At 37.8% G+C, this 10232-nt stretch overlaps 1 protein-coding gene across 1 annotated transcript; it reads right to left on the minus strand.

Moving 5' to 3' along the window:
* Positions 1-1753: 1753 nt before the first annotated feature.
* Positions 1754-9632, minus strand: CTSO (cathepsin O; the record flags this gene model as incomplete). Its single annotated transcript, XM_010167895.1, has 7 exons — positions 1754-1821; positions 3534-3626; positions 4087-4250; positions 5452-5573; positions 7097-7264; positions 8413-8546; positions 9527-9632. Coding segments are annotated over 7 exons (822 nt in total), but the record flags the coding sequence as incomplete, so codon positions are not given.
* Between the last annotated feature and the right edge of the window lie 600 nt (positions 9633-10232).

The raw sequence follows: 10232 nt of genomic DNA on the forward strand, positions 1-10232 counted from the left end.
TAGCAAGGCAAATCTGCCCACAGAATATTGTCCTGTCTTCTCATCAGATGGACTCTCATCTTTTTAAGCACTTCCCTTGGACATTCACTGCAAGTCTTAATTTCTGGTGAGTTGCTCTGTATCTTAGCACTTTAGGTACTTATGCCTGGCAGTACCACCTCAAAACCATCTGTGTTTGAGACTGCTCTAACAACATTACTCATATCAATGCCTATGAGGATTGATATTGTTTTCCAGTTGTTTGTAAACTGCTATGGGCCATGCTACAGAAGACTACAAGGCTACAGAAGACTTCCCCTTTAGTTAGTGTGGAGTTTTCAGCCAGTAAATTCCGTAAGCAGCAGAACCTTAAGTAGTGAAACACAGCACTTGGTCTTCCTTCATTTAAAATATAAACATTTAGAAACAGAAGGAGTAAAATGACAATACTTACAATAGACAATTATGATTGCATTTGTCATAAAAAGATAATACACTGATCTACTAACATGGGACAGTAATTGAGTGCAAAAATTACAGAATTGCTTCAATACTTCTCACAGTGGTGCTTCAGAAAGGATACAGGTAAAGCATTCCCAGTGACAGATTCAGAGCACTTTAGAAGTACATGTTTGGTTGTGAATTCCAGTTACATCTGCCTGCAAGTGCGGTTTTACAGGTCAGCAGGGCTGGAACCATCTTTTGATTCCCAGTAAGTCCCACCTATTAATTCAATTAATGTAGGGTAACATCCACTCTGTTTGGAGTATTCTGTAATTGCCGACTTTCCAAAGGTGGCAAATATGTATTAATAGCCCCCACCCTCACAATTTTTCTATAATAAATAAGGTTTTTCAGTTTGCTTTGCAACTGGCCTCACTGTTAGTCATGAAGCAGAGAAGCGAGAAGGCTTCAAGAACTGATGTGCCTTCTCAAAGTATGGAAAGGCTGATTTGCAACTACATACTTCCTGCCAGGACACATGATCTTAAACCACTAGAACTGCCTCTGTTTGTCTACAAACAGTTACTTCTTACTCTTCTATCCATCTAACAAATTAATGCAGAAGACTGATATTCCAGGCACTTTTGAAAACAAGTTCTCTGCTCTGAAGAGCTCTGAGGTTACATTTACCCAATAGAGATCTGAAGACTGAAATTGAAGGACTGCAGCACTTCAAAGACAGTGGGTGCTGAGGAAACAACTTTGACCCTCCATTTCCCTCTTCTCTTACTCTAGCTGTAGAGAAAAAGTTGGATTTGACAAAAAGCAGGAAGACAAAATGTGTGTCTCTGTCAGAGGTGCTAGAAAAGCCAAGACAGTTATTAAAGCAAAACAGAGAATAATTTCTTCCAACTGCCCTCCTCCCCCACAATAAAAGCGGACCTAACCACGGTTCTTCTGATATTCAAAGCATTTTGATTATATTCTGTCACACTACTGATTATTTGATCCAAATTTCTTATAATTTTTCATCACTTCTTTCCTTGTAAGATTTCTTTTATGGAGTAGTACTCAACATCTGGATAGAATTCACATTCACAGTTTCAGTCTATCTTGTAACTTCTTTTTGCATACTCTGCAACCAATTCCTAGTCTTCTTATTCCACAAGAGATTTGATAGTCAACACATACAGCAAATAAAAATGCTTTTAAAAACTTCAGCCAACCCATTCCTGTACTGCCTAAGAGCAGGAATTGCCCTTACAGTCATTTCTTATTGTAGAAAATGTTGAAGTAAGTCTGCACATAAAGTGTGTGCCAAGCTGTTATCCAAATGATAACTGTGGTGCTTGGCCAGTAAGTGTCAAACAAACACCGATGAAACTGTATCTGCTATACCTAGAAATGAAACAAACAAACAAAAATTTATAAATATTGGAAGTGGAAACTTGCCAGAAGTAAGTTCCCAGAATTCACATTTATATAATGCCCTCCCTCCTCCATGCCATGACAGTAGGTGAACTGCTGGGGAGCGGGGACAGGGAATCAGCTGCAACCCTCTCACTTCTTCATTGCCTGGCACTATTTATAGCTGCGCTCTACACTCCTCCTTCCTCTGCTTTCATGTTCAAAACTTTAGATCCTTTTTGAGGATTCAGCAATGGTCCAATCTGGATGCTGAAAAGCAATCTAAACCTTGATACCCTCTTCCCTTTTAATTGTATTCGTTAGCAATGGATAGACAATATGAAGCTATGTAGCTTTGAAAGCTGACTGAGAGACAAATCAACTGAGAGATCACAAATTCCATTACAAAACATATTTTCGAACACTCATACACGCACAAACACAGAGCAAAACAGGCTTTTACTCATGCTCAGCTCCTTTTGCACTCTTGCACTCCAGCACTAAAAGCAAAGTCTGACCACAGCCTGTGAATGTATCGAAGGGTGATGGCTCTTACACCCTCAAAAGTGGTGTTAGAGCACCTCTAAATCAGAAGACAGCAATTGTGGGGGAAACAGAGCAACTACTGGCCACTGCTGAATTGTTCTTGTGTGACAAACTACAGAAAACGTGAAAGATCCTGATTTTTGGGAGAATGGATTTTGAAAATAACACAACTGTTCTTCCAGACCATTTCTAAAATTGACGTGCTTTAATTATCACTACTTCTAAATTTTTCTTTCCAAATAGTTTGTTCATACAACAAAAACTGCAGCAGCATGGAAAAGCTATGATTGGATACATTGTCCTGATCGTCACTGAGTGCAGGGAAGCTGAGTATTACCTATTTTTATTTCCAGATGATTTTCATCCCCTAACACCTTTTACAATGACTCTGAGAGCTACTTTGAAACATTCATAGAAGGAAACACCAACAGAAGACCTACAGTGTTAATCTAACAGACAGAAATTCAACAGACATGCAACACTTATTATCTAGTAGTCCAATCCCAGCAATTTGGTTCAGCAATCTTTGCTGGTAAACAGGAGCTTCATCTGCCTCACCTCCACATCCAGCAACTCAGAAGAAACTGGGTATTTAACACTACAAAACCCCCTCAAATGCCAAGAAAAATCTCATGCAGATGGTAACAGGGCAGGAGATGGAATTAGCAATAAAAGGATATTCTTCTCTCCTACAAGAAAAGCCACAAGCAGGGGCCACAATTCCCAAGCACAAGCAGATCCACTTTCCATATGTTTTTGCTAAACTGAGCCCAGAGATAATTGCATCCACCAGCCAAGGAGAGCAGCTGTTTTACATACACTTAGTAGAGTGATGGCAGTAACCTACAACCACAACACACGACTGTACACTTTACAGTGCCATTACCTCCACATGGTAAGGTACAACAGCACTTTATTTTTTATACCTTACATGGCTTTACCTTTGCATGCTGTTTTTCAAACATTCAGCTATATGGCTTGGTTGAACTAGCAACTGCTATATTTACCTTTCCACCTGCACTCATCTACCCTCTTTTAAAACACAGCAACGATTTTTATTTCCTTTCTGAGGATCCCATTATATTGCTTTACTTACATGGAGAAACATACCGCAGCGTGTGGCCTTCACCACTGTAATTACTTTTTGTCAGACTTACCACAGACATTGCTGCCCATCTTAACATGAACATAGCCATCTATTCCCCATGTAGGCCCCCAAGAGTTCTGTACGATCCAGTAAGGGATATTACCTGAAAGAGACATTTGTGTAAACAAGAGAAAAGATGAAACATGGGAAGAACAAAAAAATTCTAACACTCTAAAGAGTTAATTACCATTTTAATATCTCATAGTTTCTGATGGTTTGATTCTACAGTACAGTGATACCTTCTGCTGTTCACATAGAGGACAGAGCTAACAGTCCAGTGTTGAACAGGCTGGATATATCCTCTGCTAGCATAAAGACACATAGAGCTGTCTTCATGAATTTACAAGCACGTGAGGTCCCACAGAACTGAAGGAGCACAGACAATACGAATTTTTCTCCTGGGACCAGGCTGCACTTCCAGAACCAATGGAACACAAAACCAAACAGCCCTCAGCAGAACACCCAGTTCTGGATTTTAATCACCCGCCTCACAGGAGGCAAGCTGCAAGTAAGAGAAAAAACAGAAAACCTACTGGGTTGATGTTCAGTTGATGGAAACGCACCTGTTCTGTCAAAACCCGTGACAAGAACAGCATGATTTGCTCTTCCACTGGAGCAGTGATACTGTATGATCCCACCAAGATAATCCTGCCAGCTAACGGCATCTACTGTTACTGCCAAAGGGCCCCAGTTAACAAGCATCCTCATCATTTCTTCTTCCTGATCGCTGTGAAAGAAGTGAGTGATAACTCCAAGTGACTTAAGTTAGCCCACTAAAGCAACTGGAGAGGTGGTAATCTACTTGTTAAGTACAATTTAAAAATCAAATAATTCAACCATTTCCTATGAGTTCTACACACCACATAACATACATCAGTAAATATGTATTTCATATACAACAACAAAGTAACACAAATACAGGGCACATAGACTTTGGGAAAGGTGTAGATCCAAAGATATGATATTATTAAAAGGAAGTAGGATCCTGGGTCAAGTCAGTGGGCAGTGGTGAGCACTACATACCTTTTATACATCACTCCTCAACTAAAAACCAGCTTTGGACAAACCATTAGCAAGAAGTCATGGACAAAACAAGCAGAAGTACCTCTTGTATCATGCACAAGAATACACTAAAATATGTGTCTCAAACATACCAGAACACAGGACATTATCACTATCAGACATTACCATCCTCATGCAGTTGTACTTACATAATATACTGGAACAAGAAATCTTTATCACTGCATGATATGTGTAATAACTGAATTTGTCAAATACAGACGGGCAAAGCTGTAATTGATTTTAGTTACTTATATCTGGCAGTAATTAAATTCCTAGTAAAAATTCTATTTCTTGTGTTGAAGTTTGGTATGCAGCTGTATTGTACTGATAAAAATTAGAAACAAACTTTCTTGGTACAGAAACCTTAAGAACTACCAGCTGTCTTTTCAAAATTCAGCTGACAACAGTTTGCTAAGTCATGGACGGGATGAGGATGAGAGTGAGTATGCAAACGGATGAATTCTGAAATAACGGAATAGTTCCTAGATTTTTCAACAAATTCCAACTACCATTGGTAGGATTTACTATTTCTGATACTTAAGCAATGTAATGTTCACTTGGCATATATTTAAAATTGTAACTGACAATTTAAACAGAGCCAACTGAAAAGACCTAATTTCAAGACACTGACTTAAGCTTTCTAATTTGAACAAGCTTAGTGATAGCAGGGTTGAATGGATTCACTGTGGCAAGCCATAACCCTCAAAAATGTTATGTGTTAATTCTTACCCAGAACACAGCTACAGACTGATGCAATCAAGCTCATAACCTTTGGCTGGTCAATGCACTATTGGCTCTAGTTTACTCCACAGTTAGTGAACACAGAAGGAAAAGTACAGCAAATAAAAAGAATCAATAGTAGCTACCTGAAGTCATATGCAGCAAATCCTGTTATTGAAACTCCAAAGTCTGAGTGACCGAAATAATGGCACAGTCCTGTCTGAGCTTTAAAAGCGTATTCTGAATCTCTCACAAGTTTTACTTTTGTCTGCAAGAAGATAAATAAATGAGAATTCAATGCCTTTGACTTTAACACTGCAGATCAAAACATGTAGAAAATGACCACAGAACTCACTCAAAATTCACTGTGTTCTTGTCGAGATTAGAATTAAGAATATCATGTTGGGAAATAAGATATTTACTATCTCTAGTTTCCTTGTTGGTGGAGAAAACTTCAGAAGGGATTCAGAAGTCTTTAAATAATGAATAAAATTTAAAAGGTATACCTGGTTTAAACTAGCCTCACGAGTAATCTCATCAATTTCAAGACACAGAGACTATGCATTCATTTAAGGAATGACTATTCATTCTCTTCAAATGATATCCACACACAAAACTATCCTCTCCTTGGGACAGTTCAAGGACTACAAATATTCCAAGAACAGTTCTATCAAATATTGAAATTAAGTTCAATTCTGCTATTAGCATCAAATCCTCATGCCAATATGTAATGTATTATAATGGCTGCCACAGTCCAAAGCCAACTACAAAGATATGGCATCAACCTTTCACACTTTTGTTGTCTTCTGCAGTGCAGTATGTTTATGACGGTGTCTTCTCCAGTCTAATTCATCTGTAGTCCCTTTGTTGCCAAGCAAGAGAGAATTTTGCTTCAGAGGAATCCAGATGAATATCCTCTGCCTTTCTTGACTTGCAAACTTAAACAAGTTATCTAGATTGTTATTAGCTGAGGTTATATAAATCTTTAGAGGTTACAGAGTTTCTTAAAAAGGAAAATCAGCTTTTTAAAAAACCTTAAAGAACCTAAGGAATTATTTTTACATTCTCACAACTCAAACTGTCATCCTAGAGAGTACTTTTTATTTCAAAGACATTAAAATGTTTCTGCTTACATATATTATTAACGCATATTTTGCATTTTTCATTAATGAAATGTGTTAGCTACAACTGAAGTAGAAACTAAGTCTGCATTTTCATTGTTTTGGGTTGCATGTGAAACAAAGGTAAACACAGTCAATTTCAGTCTGAGGTTCCCCACACTCCTCCATGACTTTACAGTGTTTTCAAGAGAAACCACAGAAACTGGAAAGTAGAAAATCTCAACATCCCTCCTTTTCCCCAGAGGCTGGTGCCTAAACTGGACACTAAAATCCACAAAATGACGCATAGATAAATGGCTCCTTCTACACTGGTGCCGTATGTTTGCGGTTCCAAGTGAATTCAGCGGAAGTGCCGGAGCTTTCAAGGAACGTTATGTGCAGCCCCTGTGGGTCGATTTGTTACTTTCACAAGAACCACATATAGATGATAAATTCCAATCAAGTTTCAATGTTGCTTGAACAAACTTTCTCTTGATTCCAGACTAAATAACTATGTGTATGTATATATACACACACATACATATATGCATACATACATACACACACACACACATACATAAAAAATCAGATCCGCTGTGCACTCCCACCTTCCCCATCACTTTTTCCCAGTAAAAAAGAATGTTAAGACAAAAGCTAAGGAAGGGTTCAAGGTCTATGAAAAGTTTCAAACCTGGTTCAGCCAGCTCAAAGCACTAACAGTGGATCCCCCGCTGCAGCCGTAATTATTGTACGAACAGTCAATAACTTGCTGTACGCTGAGTTCCTCCAGGTTATTGCCTTTAATTGCGTAGGCAGATTCTATACCACCCACAACACTGAAAGCCCAGCAGCCTCCACACTGGAACAAAGGGAAGCAGGGGAGAAAGAAGTAGTCAGCTTTGTTTTTAAAGCCTGATATGAAAACAAAAAAAAGAGTCAAAACGGTCTTCTAATGCTCTTCATTTACTACCTCATCCTTGAACATAATTTTTAAGGCAATAATAAAAAAAATTAATCAGCCATTTAAAATATTGAACTGGTTTTTTGTTTTGTTTTGTTTTTCCCCTATACTGCTCTCTGAAAGCTTTTATGGGTGTTTTTACATTATGGGTGTCTTATTTTAAGGATTCCTTCCTGATTCATTTTTGCCCTTTAAGATAGGTCTGAAGATGGTTTTTACTGTAAGATATCTATTTTCTTAAAGAAGCATTGGGGCTCAGGATGAAATTATTTTTTAACCACACTAGTTAGTAAGTTTTTGAAAAGGCTGCAGTAAAGGAGACAGTCTACAACATTCCAGAAATATATCAGATTGCAGTTTAAGGAACAGTAAACTGAAATTAAATATAATAGAAAAATTCAGAGCCAGTAACAGAATCTATACTGCAGTTCTAGACTCTTTAAAATAGGAAGCAGAATTTATTCCTAGGCAAAGTCCAGGTTACACTATGTGAAGGACAGAGAGGAAATATACTGGGGATTTGACAGTTTGTTTCTTACCAGTGACCATAACCACTTTGGGAAAAACTGTAATCATGTGGGGTCTGGTTATCTTCCTGTCATGAATGCATCCCCTGAGTTGTCTGATGGTAAAGATGGGTGCTGGACAGCCAAGGGCATGAGAGAAAGCAACAGCAAAGGATCTATACCCATCCAGGTGAAACAGGGGGATGAGGTCAGGTACTGAACTTACCTCAGTCTCTTCAGGAAAGTACAAAATACACATGGTACAAAATAAGTGCAGATTTAGTTAACTAGATAAAAAAAAATGTATTACAGTGTATAATTGCACAGTTTCTAAATGCACAACTTTTACATCTCATGCTTTTAAGTCTAATTCCACTTTGCATAAAATGCTATGTATATGTTCAACAGGCCATACTTGGGCCAGCGCCCCAGGAAGTCTTGAGGCAGTGTTGAGGTCTCTTCCAAAATCTTCACTGTGCTCTATGACGTACCTGCTGGAACTGTCTCTGAGCAGTGCTTGAGAACCAGGAAAGGACTTACTGTTTGCTGATTTCTCACTTCTGCAATGACCTTCTTGTCCCTCCAGTCAAACTTCTTTGGCAAAGGTTTTTCCTTTCCCTTTGGCACTTTTATGTATCTGGGAAGTTTGTGAGGTAGGCTTCTTAAGTAAATAGCTAAACACAGAATACAAACATCTATAAATCTACTAACTAAAAATAAAAATAAAAAAATAACAAACAATTATTTTACTAGAAGCCACAGAGGTAACTTTGATCTGCAGTCACAATCATGAGATTACATCTTATTCTCAAACCCATAAAAAATTCATGTATTTTAAAACAATCATTATACTCCAGAATTCCTATAGTCCTAGAAAGAACAGAAATAATCCATGTAAGGGAATGTGGGTACAAAGCATAAGATTTACTAAAGCTGATCAATAGCCATTCCAAAAAACAAGTTTTGTTTCAAGTTTTTCACACCATTTTACTTACTGGAAAAATATTTCTTTATTTTAGTCAGACAAAAGGGGAAAAATAAGAGAAATTTAAAGGTTCTGAAACACACTCAAATTTCTAGTTTTTCCACAAAAAAAAGCTGCTTAATTATTTAAAATTAAAAGGGGTGTGAAATCTTGCAATGACTAGAACATGTAACAGTAAACTTTAATGGCAAGAAGGGAGGATTAGGTTAGATATTACACAAATTTTCTTAGTAAAAAAATGAAGTATGTCATATTGCTCTTGAAAGTCATAGCTATCTTGTACAGCTTTGGACGTCCAAGCACTGTCTGGATTGTAATCAATTTTGTCTTGGGGTTGAGAACAGGAACTTAAGACTGTTCAAGAATCTTCTGTATTTTCCAATTTTATAACTGTTACAACTGAAGAAGGCTTTTAAGGCCCAGTGGGAAGAAGGGAAGAAGGGTCTGTGTACTAAATCAATTCAGGCTCTGGGCAATTTAACCTTGCAAGACTAGAGAAACAAGAAGGGGATTGCTGTACCCTTCAGAAGTACTTACAGTTTGGTACCAGACATTGCAAACTAGCTGACTATCATCACTGGAAGAATCTGTAAACGTGAAATATACAAGGTTCTGGGAAAGAATAAGGAAAATAATAGAAAAGTCATTAGCAGCAGCCAGAAAGTGTACCTTTGAACTCTTCAGGAAACAGGTGAGAAAACTGATTTATTCCATAGAAGGCAGTGGTATTATCTTTTGATGGCGAATTCAGTAATCTAATTCTTTTAGCACTTTCCTGAAGGAAAAAAAAAAAAAAAGATTGTGAACATCAAGTTAGCAATAATGACAAAACCATAAGAGCAGAAAAAGAAAAGGTTAGCAACAGCAAACATGAACTTAGGTAACAAGACAGCTGTTCACCTCAGATTCATTGTGGATTCCTATCAAACTTATATGAAAGCCATTAGAGAAATTACAACTCCAAGAAAGATGCCTAAACAGCATTTCTTCAGTGCTTAAAGGGTAAAAAATTGATATGAGACAGACAAAACAGGCAAGCTGAGAACAAAGTGTGTCAAACTCATCTGATGCCCTTCTTTGACAGCACAACAGACCTTGTGGTTCAGAGATACATAAACATGTCTTCAGATAAGTTCACTCTGTCTTGCTCTATGTTCTTATAAAGCAAAACAAGAGTATAACGGCCTAAAGAAATAATAAAAAAGAAAATACTAAACTTTATCAGGAATCCTAGATACCTGAAATACACGGTTTTTACCTAAAAAGTAAGACAACCTGACACCCTCCTCCCCAACTTCTGCTGATAGAGTTCAACGTGAAATACCACGAACTTAACGCCACCTTCTGCCTTTACGAAGGCTTCATCGCACCTTCC

Source organism: Antrostomus carolinensis, unplaced genomic scaffold (genome assembly GCF_000700745.2).
Source record: "Antrostomus carolinensis isolate BGI_N321 unplaced genomic scaffold, ASM70074v2 scaffold2870, whole genome shotgun sequence".
NCBI classification, from domain to species: domain Eukaryota; kingdom Metazoa; phylum Chordata; class Aves; order Caprimulgiformes; family Caprimulgidae; genus Antrostomus; species Antrostomus carolinensis.